General features: G+C 36.8%; 1 protein-coding gene across 4 annotated transcripts in view; it reads right to left on the bottom strand.

Moving 5' to 3' along the window:
* cadm4 (cell adhesion molecule 4) overlaps nucleotides 1–25,554 on the bottom strand; it is a 278,976-nt gene that overhangs the window by 74,382 nt on the left and 179,040 nt on the right. Inside the window, exon 1 of one of the 4 annotated variants that reach the window (XM_038307099.1) lies at nucleotides 1,217–2,098. The exons of the other annotated variants lie outside the window; for them this stretch is intronic. Coding sequence (XP_038163027.1) covers nucleotides 1,217–1,313 — 97 coding nt within the window. The 5' untranslated portion in view covers nucleotides 1,314–2,098. Of the gene's footprint in view, nucleotides 1–1,216; nucleotides 2,099–25,554 lie in introns of those variants that run through there. 4 annotated transcript variants of the gene reach the window in all.

The raw sequence follows: 25,554 nt of genomic DNA, 5'->3' as shown, positions 1-25,554 counted from the left end.
CTGGTGATCAAGGTGTGGATGCTATAGTGTTAAATGAAGAGTAAGATGATGCTGTTACATTTCTCCCAGATTCTTTCTTCATACTCCATTGAAATGAAAACCACTATGTAAAAGTGTGACAGGTGTATAATGATATAGCCTTCCAATCTCACAATCAAGATTAACTTCGGTGTAACACGGTCAACAAATCAATGCTTCCACAGGAACAAAACAATGTGCAACAGAGCAAGTTTGCCAAGAGTAAGTCACTCCAGCCTTCCCTTTACTGTCTGCCACCGTTTGTCAGGCAGCCTTTGAGCTGATTTTATGACACTGTTAAAGCAGAAAAAAATAGAGTCACTGATATGAGAAGGGGTATTTCCCTTTTTGGGTGCCTGTGACTTATAAACCAGTATTATATATGTGGCTGTGAAATCAGTGAAGGAAAAGGAGGGAAACGGAAAAAGAGTGGAAAGGCTAAAGGATGGATACAGTTTTTTATTTTATTTATAGTGACTAGTAGGAAGTAAAAAAACAATACTTGTTTTAGGGACAATGAAAGCTCTAATGAAGGAAAAATATTTCCACCAACGATCTGCTCTGAATACATTTCTCTAGGTATTCCTTTTACTTACGGACAAATAAACTTTTTCCAGAACGAGGTTCTGTTAGATTTATTTGCACCAATAAACTATGATTCTTGAAACAGAATAACTTATGCTCAATAATGGCACTCATAGATCGATATTCTGCTTTGATTTTGCAAAGGTATGTTAGACTAATCTCTTCAAACTTGAATTGCTGTATCCTCTGTTTATGATCTTAAGCTGTGAAGCATCTTATCAGCTTTCTCATTATAATTTCAATGAAAATTTGTTGTAATGCAAATAATGTTGACTTTTTCATCAAACAGCAATTGTTTAATGAATAGAACCCTAACACGCCAAGTACTAATTGTTTATTTTGAGAAAACAACATCAAAGAGTGTCAGAGAAGTGACACAATATCAAGTTCAAGTTGTTAAACAAAACAATAAAATTATTAAATATCAAAAGAAATGTACAAAACAAAAAGGATATTAAAGTTTCATGTTTTTTTCACTTTAAATTGTGGGGTTTAAAAAAGCTTTGTTCCAATAAAAAGAGAGCTTAACTGTAGAAGCCAAGACACCACTGCTCTAAAGTCAATGCAACTCGTTTTATTTTATCTACAACCATGAAAATGTGCATGAACTTACGAGTGATGAAGAGCAGGACCAGGACTAGGCTGTGCAGAGTCAGCGAGAAAGATCCAGGGAGGAGGCAGCAGAGGCCAGAGCTTCGGACAGACCACATTGTGTATTAAGGCTGAAGATGTGCGTTGTGTGTATGTCTGAGCCTGCAAGTGTGAGTAGCTGTGCAGATTTGATCAATGGCTCTTCTGTAACCCTGCCTGAACTGCTACAGAGAGACCAGTCCAAATACACACTCACTCATGCACTAATGCCCTCAGATTTGTTCTCTTCTGCAATGCTGCAGACACGTGCAAGGCAGCTCGGCTTTCACTTTAACGCTGTTAGACACAGGTTGTTTGGAAAATACACTTAAAGAAATGATGTCTTGAAGAAAGAGCCCTCTATCACAACACAAGCAATGGAATTTTTTTTGTATGGCAAGGACACTAAGGAAGAACTTGCAGCAAGGGATTATATGGGGTGTACAGCAGCTTCTCAGAGCTGTGGGTATCTTAAATTCTATATCACAAACAACCAAAAGATGAGGTTAAAGTATGGAAGTCCTTGCAAACTGCAGCAACTTGTAGTACTCATAAAATGTGATACAGATTATGTAAAAGTTTTACGTATTGGATTTCCGAGGTGAAAGAAACAGTAACTGGTTTTCTCTTTGTGTGCTAGATCATTAACTGGCAGAGCTGGGCAATGCCGTTCTTTTCCCAAACAGCTTCACTTAGGCAATTAACTAAATGAAGGACAACTTAATTATCTTTTCAACAACTGTGCACTGCAGTGTCACAGCTAGAGCAACATATATTCAGAGAAATAGGAGCCCTAACAATCAGCCAAACCCTTAACCACACTAGCAAAGGATATATGCATCTTAGAGCCAAATTAACTGCTCTGAAAAACAGCAATCTATAATGATGTATTTCACTTAGATATAACTCAATATGTGAAATTTGTCTCGGAGGTGCTAACAATGTGCTTCATCTGTGAAGCCTCAAACTAAATCTTAATCATATTTTATTCAGATAAATCAAAAGGAGTTTTTTTTGTACTTCTCACCCTGCAAATCAGGTATTAGAAGTCAATGTTCCTTAAAGCTATACAGAGCTAAGAATAGCTCTGGAGAGACTGACCCTCTAACTAAAACTCATCTGGAGATACAGTATCTAGTTAAAGGAAAACCCAAAGTAGAGTGCTGCTGTGTTGGAGTGGAAGTTTTTGCCCTGCATTGATTGGCCAACTTGGAAAGAGTTCAACAAGCTGCATTAGTTCGGGGCATTATATGTCTCCGTTTGCCATTTTGCCCTGGAAGAATATAAAAACATTTTGCTTGAATGCTTGAATCTTGTCAATGTATTATCCTGTACACATTGAAGCATGAATAGAGAGTGATTTTTCATGGTAAGAAAGACTCCTCAGAATAATCGCAGGTTATCAGTTTCCATGATCGTGCAGCATCGACCTGTCTAACAATTCCTATCCAGCCTGCTCCGCTGCCTGCAGTCAGAGCGCCTTGCAGGAATCCAGACACACACTTACTCACAAGCGCTGATGTGAAACCTGCTATGTTTAGGGTCGAGGTAGAGCGCAGCTGAGCATCAGAACCTGATGTGCCACTCGTCTACGGAGGCGTGGAACTCTTTTATGTGCATGTGTATGAGTGCATCTATGAGTGAGGAAAACAAAGTGTGACGAACGGCACCACACACCTTGCTGAGCACTATCTAGTGATATAAAGTGTGGGTGTCATTTTAATATAAATACACACACACAACCTCTTTCAGTGTCCTGCTGTAAGCACAATTAGATCTGACGGCGATGGCCCAGACACCTTGGGCAAACCCGAAAGTGGCTCATCAGAAGTCCTCTCCACACTGCTTACTACAGTGGTCAACTGGCCCTCGCAGGAAAATAACTCTGAGTTGGTGTGCAACAAGCAGCTTGAGAATAGCCAGTATAAGGACTGCTGCAACACAGATGGAAACTAAATGCATTCACGTGTTCAGGCTGATCCCTCAATTTGCCATTATTTATCTGTCCTAGCGTCCTCTCTCAGTCCTGCGTCTTCAATCCGCCTTTTGGTAGCAGCTTGTTAGTTCCCAAAAGTGCGTCCTTGTTTTGTTTCCCTTTATTCCCCTTAATCTGCAAAGTCTGTTAAAATCCCAAAGTGCGAACGCCACCGATCACATCCATCTGTCCGTTTACTGTCCTCCACTTGTTTATATAAGCCTGGCTTCCCTCCCCCGCAGTTAGAAAATGTGCTTTTGTCAGTGTTGGATCAGTGTCTGCATATTTTAAAATTCAAGTTTGTGAAGGTTAGACATGTGCATCTGGGGATGGTTCACTTGACAATGGGGGTCTTTGAGGTCGAAAAACAGTGGCGGAGTGTTTGCACGTGAATGTGCTTGACTGTCCAGTGTTGGCTGAAGCAGGGTGTACATTTGTTTGAATGTTTGCCTCATTCACTGTCTATAGCCCGCTAATGTACCCATCCAGAAACAAAAAAATCTTCATAATGCCCCTTTATGTTTAATGAACAGTTTTATAGCTTTGGAAATGTCCATGACGCTGCATGTATGCATGTTCTGTGTTTAAAACAAAAGCAAAAATGGATATACAGTGAGTTCCTATAAGTCTTAATACCAATTAAAGAATCTTGCAACACATTTCATAAAAGCACAGACTTTGATTTTATTGGTAATTAATTCACAGAAAAACAAAAAGTTATGCAAAATTGAAAGGAGGAAGAACAAATTCAGAAGCACCTCCTCCTTTTGAGTTAGACCTTGCAGAGCCTTTTATGTGAGCACAGCAGCAAGTGTTTACTCGTTTGTCTCTAGCAGCTTTTCATATCTAGAGACTCATATTTCTTCCTAATTTTCTTTACCAAAATGTTCATGGTCAGTTCATTCAGACTAAATATAAAGCATCTTTGAATAATATTTTCTTAAGTCTTTTAAAAGACCCTCAATTGATGCTGCATTGACTGCAAAATCTCTGCTTACAAAATACCAGGCAAAAGAAGTAAAGCTTTGACGAAGTCAGGATAGTTGTAAAGGTGGCACAACAAACCCCAACATTACCTGAGGCATTTAATGAGGTATTTTGCCTGATCAACAAATATCAAGGTCAAGACTACAGACAATTTCTTTTCATGCCAAGTCAGCAAGTGCAGTTATTTCAACTTAAAACCCCAGGCTTTTCCACAGGCATAATCTAACAACAAAAACTGTGATTGGACCATCCCCTTTAGCTTGTTGTATGTCAGAGGTTATTCTTCTGTAAAATAAACTTCTGCTCCAACCTCTAGTAGGTTTTCTACTATCATTGCCCTGTTTTTAGTTACATCCAACTTCTGCGTATCTCTCACCGCTAACTATCTCTGCAAAATGACAACCATCCCCAAAGCATCATGAATGCCTCTACCATATTTCATCATGGGGAGTGGCTTAAAAATTGTATTTTTTGCTCTTAGTAGCATTTTGTTTGAAGATCATAAACTTCACATTTGGTATTGTCTAACCAGAGCATCTTTTTTCTAGTTTATAATACCCAACAGCAGAGGGGACATCTTGAGATTGATTCTGAAATGAAAGGCCAAAGTTCTGGAGTAGAGAGCTAATCACTGCTCCGATTGATTTGTAGATTTTTGCAGCTTCTTTGGACATCCAGCACCCTGTAAATTTAGGTTGCTTTGGTGATTAGTCCTGTCCTTGCCAAGTATTTTAGCGGAAGGCTATGTCTTGGTTGGTTTGCAATTCAGCTATAGTATTTCTTTTTTTCAGGAATAAAAAGTGACTTGTGACTGTTCAAAACTTGGAGTATTGTTCTATAACCGCTACAATCTTGATAAGTCAGGAAATGTCTCCCATTTGTTTACCAACGTTCTTCAGCAACCCCTCATGCTTTCAAAAAATAACTTACAATGAGGTTAAACTTAACTTGGTTGCACAGTTTCTTTAGACGTATTGGACTATATGGAGCTTTCTATAACTTGATAGGTATGCATTATTTTGTGCTGGTGGATCAAAAATCCCAAATAAATGTACTGAGGTTTGAGGTTATTTGAGGTAATTTTATTAGATTGTTTGCACAACTTTAACATTGACAATTGAAAGGACATGTTCTGAACGTTAATTGCTATTAATTAGGATTCATTAGAAGCCTAATAAGTCTCTCAGAACATTTTGAACTAAAACATCAAGCTAAAGCAATTCCTTTCTTCAAGCTGACACCTACATGTGCAATCATTACTTCCATTGACCATAAAACTGGCAATACAAAGCCAAGAACAGGTTCTCACTACACAAGGCTCTCTGTCTTTGACTTTCATTATCCTGTAAAATGAGAACAACACAGTGTTACTTTTATAATAGCACCTCTGTTTGTCGTTAATCAGCTGATCATAAACTATCCATTCTAATTTGTTGTATTTACAAACATCGCCTCCAGATCAATCTGAAACACCCTGTTCCCCATTATCAAGTCAAATAAAGGCAAATTCATTTATCAACAGCTTTTAACGAAATAGGGTCATCACAGAGTGCTTTATAAGGGGAGAAATAACATAATTACAAAGAGAAAGAAAACACATTGCAAATCATTGCACAACTTATGAGTGTATTTGTATGTCTGCAGAGATCCTGTGTGGGCAGCCCCCCGATGGGTGTATTTGTTTTTGTCGCAGTATGGGAAAGCTCGGGAAGCAATGGCAAATTGTATCCCCGATACCCGCTTTCCTTTCTTTACTTTTGGCCTCTCTTTCTCATCGAAATCAAATTTTTAATGGGCTTCATTGGTGCCACCATGGAATAAGTGTTGCCAAAGCACTTAAGGGGCTTAAGTCAGCAACGTGCTGAAAATATTAAGCACTCAAACAGCCTTACAAGTATCCCTGCCTGTTTAAGTATGCTGAGGGGGTCGTGTCGGCATTTAATACCAATGGTATTAAAGCAGCCTGACAAGACGGTGGAACAGAAGTATGAAGACATAGAATGTGTCGCTCAACTGGGAGTAGATGGAGAGATGAAGGCTGAATGGAAGGATGGGAAAGGGATGAGGCATGAGGAGTAACGGGATAGGTGACGAGGTGGAAAAATAGAATACAATGGATGATTAAAGGAAGAATAGGGGAGACAGAAGAAGTTGTGAGCAGAAGCTGGGGAGAAATAACAGAAAGAGAAACAAGCAATATGGCGGAGGAGAGATATGAGGGAATTGGGCCAAGGTGTGGGAGGTAAGGGTTGATGGGATAGCTGTGAACCAGCAGCTGAGGGCTAATGCAGAGATTCTATCAGGAGGCTTATCCAAGATTAAATTTCTCTTTGTCCTTAAGGCGCTTCTTGGGTTAGCGGAAGTGTTGAATTTATTTCTTATGTCTCCCTTGAGGTTATTGCGGGCAAGTGGTGTGGGAGCATGCGTGAATGTGTGTGTGTGATGTGTTAGTGAGTGTGTGAGAAGGGGGGGCGCGGATATGAATATGTTCCAGAGTAGATGGGAAACCTCGGGGTTTATTAGCTGGCGAAGTGAGAAAAGAGGGCATGTGTTCCTGAAAGGTAATAATACATCAAATGAACATCTCCTTGAGGGGGCTTCAGGATAAGCGAACATCAGTATAGGCATGATGAGGTCCATGTGTGCCTTTAAACGTATAGATATGTAGGTTTTATTGAAGAATACTGTGCCTAGCAAGAGTATGAAACCAATTTAGGATTTCTATATTATATTTACTGACAAAAACAAACTTATTAGATTTTTGGAGAAAACAAGCAAACAAACTGCAAAGGTCAGGGAATTGTTTAAAACCGAAACTCAAATTTTAAAATATTGGTTATCTGAAAAATGGAAATAATATCCCACAAATGCAAAGAAAGAAATTACCAAACACCTAAACTGAATAGCTGGGAAAGGAAAAAAAAAAAGAGGAATAAAGCATCTCTGTCCCACCCAAAGCTTAGGAGGGAGAATCTGTTGATAGGACAGCTAGTTCAAACATGGGACTAAAATTCAACTATTGACTCTCTTTTCAATAGTAGGGACAGAGTTGATATTAGAGAGGAATTAGCCAAACAGGGGCCAATTCTGGAAAAAAACAGTGAAGACAAAAAGGCAAAAGACTGTGGAATTAGGCAGTGGTTCACCTTCTAACAGTCAAAATAACCGCGTAGCCAGAAAGACGGAGGAACAGTTCAGATCAAAGTTTATTCATTTTGCTGAATCTTAGACCAGCTTACAATAGGCTTATTTTGCAAATCTAACTGAAAATATGCCAATAAAACCGCTCTTCATATATTAATAAATAAGCTTGAGATATTTTGAAAAAAAAAAATGAATCAACATTCTGTCCTTTGATGTTAAAAGAAAAAAACATGCAATACTTGACACTAAGAAAAAGTAGCCATATAAAGCTTCACATGCTCCATATAAACAAATACTTGGATAAAAATAGCACCTCAATAACACAAAACACACAAAAAATCTTCCTGTTAACTTTGATTCTTTTAGATCAGTAAATTCCAATTAATAATGTTTTAAAGGATCAAACAAAAATTCTTGTCAGGATTGTTACTTTTAATACTTTCTCCACTCCTCGAAAACATCATCAAATATTGATAAACTCATATGAATAGTTAATTTAAGTAACTCTATTCTGTTGAGAGATAAATATCTCACTTGCTGATGTAAATAGCATCCCAAAGAATGGGACACCAACCTGTTTTGTTTAAGAATCAGTGTTTCTGGGGTTTTTTTTAACAGTGATTCTTGTGTTTCTTGGGCTTTGAATACAGTGAGAAACAGTCACAGACATTCAGTTTCATAATTTCCTTTTTTTTTTATTTAATAGATTCTTACAAAACATCTCTGTAAAACGTAAATTCAGTATCAGCCATTCCAACAGCAATACTTGGTCAATACGTGGGCTAAGATTGTTTTCAGATCCAAAACACGGGCTTTACATTTGTGAGTGAAAACTGCAAATTTTACTTCATTTCAGGAAGTGTTTTATAGAGTTCATAAAAACACGAAAGGAAAAAAAAAACTAAGACCCCTTGTTCCATGTTTTTTTTTTTTACTACCCTCTTATGACCACAATCATACAGAGGCCATCTGGATTTATTTGAATTTTATGGCTTTAGGAATGTAAAAAAAATAATTAAATAAACCTGTACAGAGTGTGTCTGTATGTCTGTTGTTTTCTATGTCAATTTCAGCACTAACATAAGGCAGATATTCAATATCACTGACTTTTTTTTATTTTGTCAAATTAAGAAAATAAGTCAAATCCTGTTTTCTCTGATACAATAATAACAAAAAACAGATGCACTAAAAGCAGGATTTCAGGAGGGCTAACTACTTTAAATTGTTAGAATATATCTTGATTAAAGCAAGGCCATCTTGCAAAGAATTACTTTTAGTCTGACCTTATGGAACTGGCACCTCAACACTTTTGACTTTTTAGGGCATCATTTTCAGCAAAAGAAAAATATATATTAGAATCAGAGCATAACAAAAAACTAACTATTACTGCACACTAAAGTAAGATATTGTTGCCTCTTAAGGACTTTTATGTTGGCAGAGCAGCAGTGACACCTTAAAAACAATCAAATTATAGATTTTCATATTTTTTTCTCTTGTATGTAGATACAGTACTGGGATTTATCATTTCATTGAATCTGGATTGCATTGGTACATTTTTAGCTTAAAATCTGAAATACGTGGACATTTCTTGAATTTAATGCTGAGTTTGCTGTCTTCACACCATGCAATGAATGTGTACTGCTTTAAAATTTTGAAAATGTTTGCTTTATAAAAATGGTATTGCCTTTAACAGCTGCTGTAACCACTCAACATAATAAAGCATTGTTAATTGATATTCAACCTTTTCTTGTTAAAAATTATTTCCTGTTTTTTTAACAGCATTTCAACCATTCCAGAAGCACCCCTGTACACCACTGATTATATAATTTCATGATTAATACATTGCGGTCACTTGTGTCAAGTAGGATTTGTAAATAGATCCATTATATAAAAAAATAGATAAAAAAAAAAAAAAAATTATCTAAGTGAATCATGCAAATGATATTTTCAATACTTGTGAAACAGCAGATTAGCAGAAAAAGTTGTTTGTTAAGAGTTGTTTAAAGATAGTAGGGAACTCATCTTAAGCTGACTGTGATAGTTTGTTAGCTAGACTCCAATTTTTAATGCTAACAATTATAAGAAGTCTAACTGTTTTGATTCAGCTTTTTTCACACACCTGGGTAAGAATCTACAGCAGCATTTTAAAGTTATTCTTCACTCTGGGGGTGGCTTAGACTTGTGTTTACTGCTGCTAAATAACTGGCTGGTGATAATAATTCTACAAAATATAACCTTTTTCTTTTTCTTTTTTACAAAAAAAATATGTACATATATTGTTTAAAGGTATGCAAAAATTTGTATCTCTTTTGTTTGTCAATGTGCTTTAACCTTTTCCTGCTCTTCTTCTGCACTAATTTGCCTGGCTTTCAGTTTGTGTATCCAGCTTGAGTTAATAGCAAGCCTATAGCGATGCAAAAGGTAATCCAAACACTAATTAGAAAAGCCACAACTTCACAATCTATGGACACCATAGATTGTGGCACTGCATTTTCCGAAGGCACAACTCAGGCTCACCTCCTGCTCCTGGGCAAAGAGATCAATACGTCCCCATCATTTAGGTGGCTTTCAAGTGACACCTCCTTTCTTACTTCACACAATTCAGGATTACACCGTTTTGATTTCCTTTATTTTCACAGCTTGTTGACAGCAGAGGAGTCTGGCGAATGTCAATAATGCTCTCCACATGACAGTCTAATAAGAATACAAAACAGATATTAGGATTTATTTCTGCCTCTCTGAAATCCCACGGACAGATGGAAATGCATGTACAAGGAGTATGGCATCGACATTTCTGTCCTACCTTAAGATGGGTTTTGCGAAAATACACATAAGACACGCACACATACACGTAATATATATATATATATATATATATATATATATATATATATATATATATATACATATATATAATAGAATGGGCCTTTTTCTACAAGTTCTACATGTGTGAAAAAAAAAATCACATGAAGTCTCTTTAAAAGACACTATAAAATCCCTTTATTCGTCTCATCCCTCTGTGCATTTACCATGCATCTATGCATTAAAAAGGACACAGGATCTCTTTTACTTATTCTTCTCAAGCCAGGCAAAGAACTGAGCAAGCATTTTAGCTCAGAAGTGCCAGCCAGCAGTAAGTGAAGAATAATATTGATGGCTGGTTCTAGTGTACATGACAGTGCTAAATAAAGCTTAGTGCTGTGGAATAGAAATGTTTCTCTTTAGCTTAATTTACTGCACTCCTTTCTCTTCATAACAGAGTAATATGGATATCCCACAACACATATGCAAATGTAACAAAATATTTTAATGCAAGTCTGTATGGATGTGTAGGACTGAATGGCAATAAAATTAAAAAGTATTTTACTTTACCGGTAGAAAAACAAAAATATTTTTTCAATATTTGGTTTTAAATAATATTCGGACATGCAAACATTGAAGATGAATCTAGAAGATTAACACGAGTTATTAATATAGAAAGACAAACTGTAATGTAATTATTGTATAAGAAAGTCGCTACTGTCTATTAGAAGTGTGTATAAAACCCTTTGTAGCTAGAGAATCGTATTATTAACAGCAAAAATAAACAGCAGAATTTGTTCTGTATGCTTTAGCATCTCTAAGTAGTAAACACCACATGTAGCTTTGATATTGTGCCAACAGATAATTTGAATAAATAAAATGATAACAATCAAGTGTTTTTTTTTTTTTTTTTTTAGAGACCAAAATAAAGCTGCATGGTTAGTTTAGTGAGCCACACCAATAATTATTCAAAAAGCGAAATGACTTAAATATTATGAAAAGTAAACATTGCTTTATTATTACACATGGATGTATTGTATTTATCATTTTTGTTTCTTAATAATAATAATAATAATACATAATACATTGCTATGTAAGTACTGTAAGCTGCAACCAAAGTTATAACAAACACTCCTTCCTCAATTGATGTAGTGAAGAAAGATACAAGGAACATGCAGTAAATTGTACAGATGACTTTAATAGCATGTACATTTTCTCAAAGAATTAATTTTTAGGAAATGCCACCATTATTCAGCAGGTGCTAATTTTTCCAAGCAATCTGTGTTCCATAAGCAGCGATTCATCTTCAAGATTCAAGGGAATCCAGGCAATTTTTTTTCTGTTATTTTACCAAAAAATTGAGCAGTTTTTCTTGGAGGGCATCTATCATGTCCATTTTAAATGTAAACAAGCAGTGTCTGTGCAGACAGGTGCTTTCTTTTAAAGCTATTTTAAGAGCATATCGGCCTTTGCATCTTAAATGCACCTGCCAATTTATGTTCGCAAACATTTTGCACTTAGAAAAAGCTTTTTGCATTTGCTCCTGTACTTAAAACTACATTGTTAGCATATGCTACATGTTAGGGCTAGGGGAAAAAAAATAACATTAAACCAGATGTTAATGGTTTTTAGGAAAAAAAGTGAATTACTGTCAACCCTGTTAAGCTTTAACAGAATTTGAACAACTGGAGGGCCAAGAAAGATCTCATAAAAAAAGAAAAAACATAAACTATTAAGAATTTGATTAGGGCTAAAACAATTAAACAGATTAATTGTGATTAATCGATTATGGAAATAATCGGCAACTAATTTAGTAATCGATTAATTGTTAACCGGAGTAGATAGACTGTAAAATATACCTTTAGCTGACAGAGCAACCAACTTAGATCAGTAATTATAACAAAATTGTAAAAGAAATATCTAAACATTTTGCATTTAATATAAAGAAATGTTTTCGTTTGTCAACATGCTCTATCCAGAAATCCTCAATTCGAAAAGTTTGAGTTCCATCTGGTTTAAAAAAAAAAAAAAGTCTTAAGGAACCTTTGTCGATCCGATTATTAATTGATTAATCGAAAAAATAGTCGTCGGATTAATCAGTTTGCAAAATGATCAGTTTTAGCCCTAAAATTGATACATTAAGAAGTTAACCACTTGGCTACTGTGATATGCTAACATTAAGCCACAGTAACAGCCAACATCTGGGTTGCCATGCTGTCATGCATCAGTTCTAATTAAAGCAGACTGAATTTTCTGGAGTTTCTGACCTTGAGACATTTCTGGCAGCCCCCACCCCCCTTCTGCCCATTTACTATATGATTAGTGTCAATAAATGCCACCAGTAGCATATATTGAAAGAAAAAAAAAGACACAAGGGGATTTACAAATAAAAAATTACTGTGTTTTTAAAGGCACAGTTTAAAGTGTACCTTGCAAAACCAGGTAATGCAGCACAAAACTTCATGCAGTCCATAAATAAGTGGGTTTTCCAAGTGATGTATTTCTCTTTATGTAATGTTTTAGAAGCAGCTGTACACTAAAATATACATTTTAAAGGACATACATAACATAAGGATAAGTTAAAATTGAAGGCTTACCCTAATAAAGAACTGGCTGGTCAGTGAGAGGCAAAGAGAAAAATTCCACCTGTAGTTTATGTGAAACACATAATGGGTATCACTGAGTGGATTTAGGAGGATTTAATGGAAAACTAATTGGGTTCTCTTGATTATACCCTTCACTGCTCTATTGAAAATACAGAAGCTAATACATTTGTTTTGTGGAATCATGCAGCCACTGTTAAATCACATGGATACTGGAATAGATATTAGTTTGGAATAGATATTAGGGTTTTTATTGATGATTAAACTAATCTGTCAAACCCTAACACACACTTATAAAAAAATAATCTGGTATCTTATTGTATGCAGGGATTCATAAACTTACATTGATGTGTAAAGATGTATCAAATCATAGATGTGTCAAAAGATAAGGTCAGCCAGTTTCACCTTTAACACATGAAGCCAGCTCTTTAAAACATGGACATGCACTGAACCTTCTATGCTAGTTTGGTCTGCAAAGTTTAAATTTCTGTCCAAAAAGTTGTAAAACCACGAAATGAAGCATATCTCTAACTTAGGTCTTGTGGCAATATTTTTCTAAAGCATAATTTCAGCTAATTTGATCTCTGAGTGGAATCAGCTGTTATATGAGCACCTGAGGATTGTCTACAAAAAGCAGGACAGCTGACACATCTGCTACCGCTAAACTTGATCCATATGCTGTCAGTTTTAGGTGAACAACTGAAATACCTCAACCAGAAGATTATACTTTGGGCAAAAAAAATAAATTAATAAAACAAAAACTAATTTAGTCCATGATGTTATAACAACACCTTTGAGGGTAACTGGAACAACCCAAAAAAAAAAAAATGTGCAAAACGCTTGCGATAATTTAATCCTATGTAAAATCCATAGAAAATTCCAGGTGTTATGAGTCAGTAACACAACGACTAGGCACCTTTTATCAATTCCTATAACATAAGTGCAGGTGAATCGCACTAGTCTTTCTTAAGCTATCATTTCTTGAAGAGCTCTTAATTTGTAAGCATTAAATTACTCTTTTATTAAGTATATTAAGAAATACTAGTAATGATGGACCCAACCTAGGACCCATCAGACATCCGGCCATTGGCTGGAAGTGACTAACACTCATAATTCCACTATGTCTCATGATGAGTTGAGCCTCATATTTAAAAGGTTAGGAAATGTATGGAAATGTCAGGAAATAGTGATATATTTGAAATATCTAAGGGATTAAAACTGAACTGTCTAATATTTTAGTTTTGCTCTTTCGATGTAAAATAATTGAATTATTTTACCGAGATATAAAATAAACCAGACTTTGTATTCTAAAACTAATACTTACTAGACTTTTTAGAAGAAAAGAAAAGAAACTATAGTTTGAAAAGTGGCTAGAGTACACAAAGAAATATTCTCTCTAAAATATATATAAACTGTCGAGAAAGCCTGTACAGATTCCTTTAATGGCCACTACCTGATATTTTGTACAGACAAAACCTGAGGTGCACTTGTGAAAACTTTCCACGTCAGTTGTACCAGTTATTGTAAGGAACGTGCTTCAGAGAAGGCGACAGCTCACGCTAGTGCAGATAATAGCTGTAACACTTGCATTGAGGAAAGATACAGCGGGAATCTGGATAGCTGCAGTTTTTCTCATTTGCTCAGATAAAGAGAGCTGCTGAAGGTAAGGTGTTAGACTTTACTGGCCAGCAAGGTGGCAAGGTTTTAACATAGACATGGCACTTGCTGTTCTGGGCTCTTGCTGTTTTCATGGCTGCTCTGATAAAGAAACAGAACCATGGATTAAGTTAGAAAATGCATTAAGGGCATATTTTATGCATAGCCATGCAAGTCCTCCCCAAGTGCCCCGCCCCCCTGTTGGGATGCAACTGATTGCTAAACTCAGCCATGCCTTATTCAGTAACATAAATGCAAACAGCGTTACCTGCCAAGTTGAGAATGTACTGTCGATAGTTCCTAACAAGTGTGTGTGTGCGCTGAGAGCCACATGCAACACAGCTTCCTGCTGGGAGTAACACTCATTATCCATGCGGCATCACACCTCCCAGTGACAGGCTGCGACTCTCTGCTCACTGTTTTCTCTGCCACTGTGCACGTGTCAGTCGGCGTCTTCCTTTCCTTCTGAGCACATGTGCTAACATTTTTGTCACCAGAGTGCAATTTTGTTTTGTTCCCTGATGCGAGTCTGACTTAAACTTGTCAGTGTACCAGAACATGTATATGGCATTTCTTTTCTCGGCCTTTGCTGCTCAGTTCAACAGGTAATAGAAAAGTTTCTTACTTAAGAACCAAGTAAATGTATTTAATGTGTTTAATTTGAATTCTGACTGACAAAGACAGAATCGCTAGTTTTGAAAGGGAAAGAAAGACAATTAGTTTTTAAGATTGTTTAAATATATTTATATGTTGGCCATACATTTACATGAAGCAACAACTAATCTTACATGCTAATTATTAAGGGGGATCAGTAGAAGATTTGTGCATGTGTAACTCATGATTGGTGGTGAAGCAGAGGAGAATTGCTGCGCTCTCTAACTGCAGACACGGCTGCAGCTGCTGCATCTGAGTCCCTGTCTTATAGAGAATGAAGGAGCTGAAAGTGGGTAAACTCAGAGCAACCGGTTCAATCATTTGTGGTCAACAAAGTCTGCAACAAGACAGGAAAAAGGTGCTAGATCTGTTGTTAGTTACATCTTTTTTTAAGTTGCTAGAGGGCTCCGAAAAGCAGCTACATATGCCAATATTTTTTTCATTAATAGTTGTCAATAATATAGAAGCAGCTTTGCTGTTGGTTTTTATACTGCTGGGCCAGCAGGGGGCGGGCCTATGCTGAAGGCAGTCTCATGACAACATAAAGCTGCATTTTTAGAAACACCCAAAAAATCCTAAAACACAGGAACATAGAAACTCTAATTTAATTATATTACCAGTGCAATCATAAAAGGTTAAGAGACTTTGTACACATATATTGTTAAACATATATGTGAAAAGTTTGGAAATTCTTCTTTTGCAATCTTCAAGAAGCACTTTCAATTTGATACCACAGGTTTAAAACAAGATGGTCAAACTGCAAATCTCCTCTTATTTCACACTTAACTGCAAAGCACGGAAAAATTATCATTATTTAAAAAAACAAAACAAAACAAAAAAACAGCTAAGCACCTCATGGTTCAACATTAAAGCAAAAAGCATATGCTCTTTGAGTTTCTACAAACCACAATCAGATTAAATGTGTACTGTAGGTCTCCAAGTAAAACACTCTTTTGTCATAGGGATGCTTATCTTCAGTAGGAATAGGTAAGCTGGAGTGGGGGAGCTCCAGATTGTAAAAGTCTGGACACCAGGGCATGATGATTCTACACTATAACATTGTAGAGAGAGCTACGGTACCTGACTGAATTTGAGCTATTTTTCCTCAGCCTCCAGATGTGCAAACATAGCAGAGACCTGCAGCTGTACCTTTGTGATGTGTAATTCAAGGCCATCGCAGCCTGCTAAGGTCGGTGCATTAAATGGCAAATATTTTGTGCTCGGCAGGGGGATGGTAAGTACGCTGGGTGTATGTTTAGCTGGAGGCAAGTTGCTGTCGTAGCATAAGGTGGGTGATTAGAAATTAGAAGCTATGGGCCACCTAGCTGGAGGAAGCCCTGCCAACTGCCTTGCCCCCATTACGCCAATCCACAAATGCCTAACAATGGAGTAATTTCACCCTTGCATGATATAATCTTTCCTTTCACCCAGTGACTCAATGGAGCCCTTTATGGCTTTTTTATCACATCTCTCTCTCTGTCTCTGTCGCTCTCTCTCTCTACCTTCATATCCTTCTGTCTTCCTTACTGCTTTGACCCATCCTTGCTCAAATGCCCCCCATCCTACCCTCACTAACACTCAGTGCCTCAGTTGTATTTCATTCCAAACCTTTTCTTGCCTTCCTCCTCTCTCACTTTTGACCTTAAAGAGTCTCTTGCACTAGAGTCACTTCTGTTACTCTTCCCCCGTCATTGTCTCCTTCTCTTTCTCTCTCTGGAGGAAAATCACACACTCATCAGTTTGCCGGCTCTGCTCCTGACGAGTGGCCTTGCAAGGAGAATATTAACGAAGCTCCTCAGCCAATTAACACCTAAAGCACATAACAACCTTTTATGCCAGAAGACTTACCGGGTGCATGCATGCATTCAAGCACAGGCAAAAAGGCCATTATTGCATCCAAACAAGAAATGCACAATTCAGCAAGCAAATGCAATTTTGCTGCAACATTTTCTAGAGAGGCATATAAAAACATTCACACACATGCATTCACTGTTCACTACTCCTGCTAATGAGAGTTATGGTAGAAGGAGGAAGAGAATTATAGAAGCAAGAAGAAGGTGATACAAACAGTGATGAGCAGCTTCAAGAAAGAGAAGAACACCAGGATTATTTACTAATGTTGAAGTTGAAAAAAGAGGAAGAAATCCGCAATAGAAGGCTGCAATAAACATAATTTTGGGTTCTAGGTGAGAGAACTCAGACACTAGTCTCAGTCGAAGCAACACAATGCATCAAACATTATCTTAGAAAGGGCATGAGTGCTGAACTTTTACACAAAATGTTAAAAACACACACACATTTCTGGACACAAGTAGGGCAGTATCCTCGTATGCATAAAACATAGTGAAAGGCAGCATGTGCAGAAGGGGTGGGGGGTGGAGGGGATAGGAAGAACAAGTGCGAATGGACAAAAAGTGTATGGTAATGACCCGGATAACGAAAGCCGCCCGCGAGAGGTGGAGAGTCAGACGCAGAGAGAGACAGAGAGAGAGAGAGGGGTGAGGATGAATGCGATAAAGTCATGGCAAGAAGGGAGGGAGAGAAACTTTCCTCACGGCCCGACGCTTTTGGATCAAACAGCGTGCAAATGAAAAATGGAGATGAAATAATTAGACAGGGTGACTAGAAGCGCTCATCTAAATATGTAAATGCACTTAATTTTACTTTGATTTGCTCCACCGCTTCCCTATCACACTCCCACTTTCCTCTTCCCATTCTCTTCCTCTCCTTCATTTCCATTATGCTGTTTTTGAGATTTTTCCAAGAGCTTTTCTTCTTCCCCTCACTCTCCCTTTTTTATTGCAAGCATCTCCTTCTCCTCTGACCTTATTTCATCTCTTGTTTTTCATTCCATATTAGAGAAAAACTATATTTACACACCAAAGTTCCATGCACTCTCTTCCTTGCTGTTTATACAGATGTGCAGCAGTGTCTAAGAAGGAAACAGGGTGTTCAATTAGCTCATTCACGCCTGTCTGACTTTGTGATGGAAAGTGCATGTTGCACACGCAATATGCATGAGTGTTGTGCACAATTAATTTGTAAAAAAGTAAGACTTTAACCCAAGGCTGAGAAGTTACTCCATTTTTTTAAAGTCTTTAAAGTTTAATTATTTTCATTCCTAAAATATACATTTGTTAAAACTTCCTGAGTAAAAAACAATTACAGTGTCTGACTTTTTTGTAAATTTATAGGTGTGTTGAAGGTTTGCTCTAGCTTGAAAGATATAATTCTTAACTAAAGTATGAATTAGGCATTTGCAGTTATTGGAATTGCATATTAGTTTATTGCAAGTTCATCAAAGTTCACATTTTACCTTTTGGCAACTCCTTCAAGTGTCCAGCCTTAAAAATGTGATATTTGTACCTCACTGTAAAATGCTTAAGTGCAGAAAAAAACTTTGTTTGGTTCCAACACACGTGGGGACGTCATCCAGCGATTTCCAACTACAAAACAAACCAGGGTCACTAAACATTTGCGAATATCAAGACTTCATCTGCTGTTCAATTTAAAGCATTGAGACATTAGCCTTGGCAGCCAGGGGCGGTAAGTCAGTCCAATAAGACTCAATATACTCCAGTCTAAAACAGACCTGACCAACAGCAGTGTGAGATGCAAACATTGCATCAGGAATAGAGCAATGTTTTATTAAAACATTTTATTACAGTATGTCAGAGAAGCTATTTAGATTCTCAACATTTCAACCATTGGCTGCAAGGGTTTTTCTTTTAAATAAAGATATTTTTGCATCAGATCTATAATCATCTGATTTGTCTTAAACTGTTTCCACTGACTCTGTAAGTCCCATCTCTGAAATTGAGCTTTACTGTACCTACCCCTTTTGAAACTAATGTGTGCGGATGGTGCAAATTAGACTGGCTGGACAGGATAGAAGAAACTCCATAAAATAAAAAAAAGCCAAGTTTTTTAATGTTTAGCTACATGGCTAGTCTGACTGACCAATTAACAAACAGTCAATTAAACAACATTTACTGTGTCCTATGTTTCTGTTACAGGCTCTGATAACAGTTGTATCAAAAAGCCTTAATCAGAATATCAATACTATGGATAAGCATTAGACATTACTGCCACTATAAGAATATTTTATGCAAAACAGAACTGCTTTCAGGTCAGATGTTATATTTTCATGGGTACTAAGAAACCTACTTTATTTGTTTGCATTATTAACAGATTTTAAAGGTAAATAGTAAAAGTTTTCATTTAGAAAAACAAAAAAAATGCTGCTGAAAATAATTAGAATTTCATGCAGCAAACACCATAAGCACAAGTGCTTGTTTCTGCAAAATCTCTGGATGAATATCTGTCCTACTTACAGAGGGGCTCGGGAGATTATTAGGATGCTGTAAGAGGGATCAAATAGTAACCACAATCATACAGCGCAATCTGTTCTATACGTACACCTAGTTTATCTGCAATCACACACTAATGAGGACATGTAGGGCAATGTCAGGTTCAATATAGTCCCAAAGGAGCATCAGCACTGCAAAGAGCTCAGGATCGAATTTTCCATTTGAAAGACGACCTTAACCGCTGCCTCTTCTAACATTTCCGCACAATGTTCATGAAAACTGACCAAATATTTTACGCTTTTATACACCACACTAAATCTGTTTAAGCACTTATTCAGTTAGGAAGGTATATTTTCAAAACTATTTCAGAGATGACAGATAAATTAGCAGTATGAGAAACATTATTACCTCCTTCAACAAATGGATCCAAATTTGAAGCACTTCTCTTTGACTACACAAACCTTTCGATGCCAGTTTATATTAGTTTGTTCAATTTTAACAATTGCTCTTTTATCCCACTGTTTTTCTGTAACATTTGATGGAATATCTTTTTAGATGACAATAGTCATATTTTCTCTCAGAATGGTTTCCCTTTATAAACAGACCTCTCAACCCAAATATGACAGCAGTAGCTTGAGGCAGAAACGGGAAATCAAAATGTGACTTGGTTTGTATGTGTGGTGTTTGTTGTGTGGCTGTAACAGATTATCAGAGCCTTGATGAACAAAGGCAACTGTCCCTCTAAGAGGCAATCTGTCAGAACTCTGCTCCAAATGCTCCACCTCTTGTGTCAGTCTATCACTTCTTTCTTCACCTGTGCTCTCTTCCCTTCAGCACAGCTTGTACCAAACATCCCTCACTGGGACAGTCTCAGCTTCTACAAGGTGATTCTGACAGCAGTCCCTCTGATTCTTCTTCCCTTTTTTGTGCAGTAGGCTTCCCTCAACTTTTAGCTTTTTTCCTTATAAAATACAAAGGCTTTTTTTAGGCAGACATCTTGGGAAATGAAATATTAATTATACAACATTATTATTTGCTTATAAGGTCTTTTCTGTGTTTGTAGATATCGACTTTTATCTTTAAATACTATATTTAAGGTAACAGAGGGGACACCATCTTAATTATTATGAACAATTTGAAAGCAAGTAAGTCTCTTCAATAAATGATGATGCCATATCTTTCAAGTGAAGGAGTGAAAAGACCTTATGAGCAGTTAGTATCTTATTTAAAATCAGCCGATTTTAGAGCAATCTCAGTTTAGACAACCTGAAATATTCTAAACTGAACAGCTTTTTAAAAAGAAAAACACTAACATTTAAAATACAAACATTAAATTCCTCTTGACCCCTCATTGCACCCCATGATGTCGGCACCTAATGTTTTCACGATCCTCTTCACTTTAACAGTGTCATTGCCTTCTCAGCTGAGCATTTATTTTGCTTTCATAGAAGCATGACAACATGCTCCAGCTTGAATAAACAAATTGTTTTCTCTATAAATTCTCGAATGCACATAAACCCTTAGCTTACCTTAAAAAAGGAAACTGTAAGCCTCCAGAGTTTTAACAGAGACCATCTGTATTAAATTGATTTTGAACACACTTTGCTCTGCATCTTCTAGTCAGTGAGTATATAATTATAGATGAGGTAAGTGTGGGTAAGATATAAATCACAGGTGCAGGAATATGAAATACAAAATGAATGTTTAACATTTCCAATTTTTTCAACATCTTTATATGACATTTTTTCATTACAATTACATTTATTACCTCATCGCTATTCAGCTTTCACACAGCTACTGGAGCCGAAATCACCAAAAGTGAAAGTTCTTTAGTACTGCTTTAAATTTGGTTGGATGAAACCAAAGGATGGTTTGAGTTTTTTAAACAGCTTTATTTGTATATTGCTTTGGAATAATGGCTTCTTCATCATAATAATGGCCTTTCAGCCCACGTACAGGATTGGTCTCACAATAATGTCAATAATGGCCAACTATTACAAGCTTCAGTCAGCTATATTCTGGGAGTAATTGACTGCCAGACACTTTGCATTTGACAACACATTATCAAATTTACTGATGAATATGTTATTGTCTCAATTCTTAGTGGAGGAATCTCCGACAACTGCTGTTAATGACTTTTTTTAATATTAATGTGAATAAAGCAATTGAAACATGCATAGGCTTTGGGGCAATTCCCACACTGATTTCTCCAGTGGGGATCCATGATCAAACAGTAGAGCTGGAGACAGTTTGTAACAGACAGATTGCTTGGTAAAGCAAGCTCATCAGTGTATGCACTTGTATCGCAAACTTTGTTTGACTTTCTTTGAAAATCAACTCTGTTTTAAATGAAGACATAATATTCTTATTTTATTCAATCTGTTCTTGTTTTTCCTTTTGTTAGTGGCACATATCTTAACATGAAAAATAAGACTTTCCTGCATAGTATTGCAAAGGTTTGCCGTATGGTTGCTGGCATCTCTCTTAATGACCTGAGTGATCAGTAGCTTAAAGATATTTAGGTTTGTGTTTCATCTTCTGTGGGCAGAATTCTCCTTTAAACAACAGGACAGAAAAAGTGACATATGGTAAGATGGACAAAATTTAAAAAAATACTCAAACCCTGGTGTATTCCTGGTCAACATTGTAAGGATTAATATGTACTCGTCTCCTCTCTTTTTGTGTTTGGGTGTGATATGTGCATTACTGCTACATTTGAAACCAGAAAAATTCAGCCTGATTAACCGAACACAACAAAACGCTCAGAACCTTTTGTCCTTCCTTTTAGAGTTTTTATGAATATCTTACTTCTTTTTTTCAAGTTAAAAGGGTTGCACTTTCAGAGTTCAAAGTTGGTTTCTTGTGCCTACATCAGATGGCTAAAGAATTTAATAATAGATTGTTCCCACTCGCCATACTGCCTACATGCTTCTGTACAGTGCTCAACTTGACACGTTCAACACCTATCGCTCTGCCTCCACATGAGTGACCCTGGCACATCACTCCTTTTCACCATGTTTCACCTCTCCTTCTCTTATGTTTTAGCTCCAACTTCCCTGAGGGCCTGTTTGTCCATTCACCAGCTATCAGTACTTTTAACAACATAATAGGCTTTTAGTACTTTTCTTTTGCGGCAGACTGTTAAAAGAACATATGTCTCAAAAGAAAATAACAATATTCAGTCACTTGCTGCTTTTGGGTTATTATCAAGTGGACTTAGCTATACTTTTGATCAGTTTAATAAGCAGAAATGGTTGAATTTAAACCAAATTGCACACTAACAGATCTTTAAATGGACTCTTCATTCAATTAATTGTTTCTCATCTAGAATGTTGATCAGTTCTGATTAAAAAGGAAAATTAATGGAAAATGAGGTAAATTTCCCCATCTGTTCTAAAAAGGTTGTCATTCACGTCTCAGTGGCTCGTTGCTGACAGTAAGTATGAATCATTTTTAAGAAAGGTGCAAAAAAGATCAATTCATCTACAAGGTTTATTTTAACTCTTTTACTGTGGAGCTGTTTTCTGGACACTGTTTGCCTTAACAAGCTAATACTTGTTTAAGCTGATTTAATGAGCTGATAGCAGCTCTCAGAACACAATGCACAAAAAATTCAGCTCGCAAGCCTTGAGCGTTGCCTGCATTCCTCTATTTACTCAAGTTTGATGGCGAATTCGTCAAGCATTAGCAGAGGGACACATCACAACCAGCTATGAACCTGACCAGTCTAAACACAAAATATCTCTTGTCTCCTTTGAAAAAACACAAGCTTTCACATTTAATTCTGCTTGATCAAAAACACAGCAGGGGAGAACCCAGGGGATTCCGTACTATTCAGAGAATTAGCAAGAGAAGAGGAATGAGATCCGCCACGCTAACACTTGTAGCGGAGTCGCTATCAGACAGTGTTTTATCTTTGCGCCCCCAAAGCACCTGTTGATAATTCTAATGAGCGGAATAACGCTCCCAGCGGGGGACTAAATTAAGCTGCAGGAGTCACAAACAGACCTAATAAGGCACTGTGCGGCCTTTGCACACCAATACATACAGCAGATCCCTGGCGAGTGTTGCATAAACACACATACAATATATATATATATATATATATATATATATATATATATATATATATATATATATATATATATATATATAAATCATGGCTGATTAGCAGACGATTAAGTAAAATACTTAAATCAAAACACACACTTCACTTTTAGTAAACTATTTAGAAAATTAATAATGCCAAAAAAAGGATATCACATAAGGTACAAATAAACAAAAAAAGAAAGAAAAACAACAAAAAAAAAACAGATGTTTTATGTTAATCATCAATTTAAGGAAAGCTGTTGTGAAGTTTGTCCAGCTGACAATGACACCCTCCATAAGAGATTAAAGCAACAACGGTTATCTCTAAATGTTCTAGTTCACAGTGGTAGTTCACAGTGGTTAAAAAAGTGCAAAAAAGTATCAGGGATAACCACAGCTTTGAGAGGATTATAAAGAAAAGCCCATTCAAGAGGTTTGGGGCAATTCACAAGGCAAGGACTGCAGCTTCAAGAGGCTTCGCAGAGACATGTCCACAACATGAGCTACTACTGTTGCATTCCTTCTCTTAAAGGAGAAGTTCGGTTTTTTACACTTTAAGCCCATTTTCTGTAGTGTCCAGGATGAAATCGAATGATCGACACCAAAAGTTTGACAATTGCTCCTGTCTCTGCTTTTTGGCTCATTTAGAATCACCCCCTGGCTGCTTTAGAATGGCTAGCATAGAGCATGTCCGATAATGTCCTTAAAACAACCTTAAACGTTCTTTTTTTAAAATATGCTACTCACCGTGTCGTCAGCGCTGTTCAATGACGTTCCAAAAAAAGTTTCGTGAAGAAAAAACGTTCCTGTAGTGTTTTATTTAGCATTTTGTAAATCCCATTGAGTTCTGTAGGAATAGTCAATATTCCGCTGCCACCGGAAACGGAAATGGGGCCTGTTTACACAGTTGTAGTCTTTTCGCTTCACTCTGTGTACTCCGACGTCGAGGTGCTAACGTCTCTGTTAAACACACACCAAAAACTCTGAAAATGGAATACGAAAGGTGGATTCTTGATTCTCGACGTCGGAGTACACAGAGTGAAGCGAAAAGACTACAACTGTGTAAACAGGCCCCATTTCCGTTTCCGGTGGCAGCGGAATATTGACTATTCCTACAGAACTCAATGGGATTTACAAAATGCTAAATAAAACACTACAGGAAAGTTTTTTCTTCACGAAACTTTTTTTGGAACGTCATTGAACAGCGCTGACGACACGGTGAGTAGCATATTTTAAAAAAAGAACGTTTAAGGTTGTTTTAAGGACATTATCGGACATGCTCTATGCTAGCCATTCTAAAGCAGCCAGGGGGTGATTCTAAATGAGCCAAAAAGCAGAGACAGGAGCAATTGTCAAACTTTTGGTGTCGATCATTCGATTTCATCCTGGACACTACAGAAAATGGGCTTAAAGTGTAAAAAACCGAACTTCTCCTTTAAGCCAGTCCTGAAGCAGAACGAAAAGGAATAGGTTGTTTCTTTCTGGTCTAAAGTCTTTTTCAGATGAAAGAAAAAAAATAATCCAAGCGCACTAATAGTAAGCTGCTTTGACATCAGCTGGAAGTATCTATGGTCAGTAATGATACCATGATGGCCATGCTGTGATTAGTCCAGTGTGTTTTTGCAAGTTTAAACTTCCCAAGTCAAAAGCATTTGGTGACCCCTGACAAGTTTTTAAGGATATTTCTATTTTCTTCCAACAGGACTCGGTGCCTGCCAACACTTCCAAATGTACCAATATTTTCTATAATGACCACAGTTGATTGGCTGCAAACTGCCCAGAACTTAGATCCATAGAAAAAAAAAGGAAAAGAAGTGGAGAAAAGAAATAAGCTCCATAGAAAATCAATGGAGTATTGTCGAGAAGAAAATGTGAGACACCAGAGCCAACAGTGAAAACAAGCTGAAGGCCTTATTACAGCAACTTGGGCTGATCGTCTTCATGCCATGAAGCGAAGATGCAGTGATTTAGTCAGAAACTGCGAAATTGTGGGGTTTTTTTTGTTCTGATCGACATTATAATTGAATTGAACTGATTAATTGAAATAAATTAGCTTGTTTATGATATTCTAAATTACAATTATAATATATAATCTAATGTA

The sequence above is a fragment of the Cyprinodon tularosa genome, unplaced genomic scaffold (genome assembly GCF_016077235.1).
Source record: "Cyprinodon tularosa strain WSP-4 unplaced genomic scaffold, ASM1607723v1 ctg60, whole genome shotgun sequence".
NCBI classification, from domain to species: Eukaryota; Metazoa; Chordata; class Actinopteri; order Cyprinodontiformes; family Cyprinodontidae; genus Cyprinodon; species Cyprinodon tularosa.
Note: the sequence above shows the minus strand (reverse complement) of the source record. Positions and strands in the feature narration are given on the sequence as shown.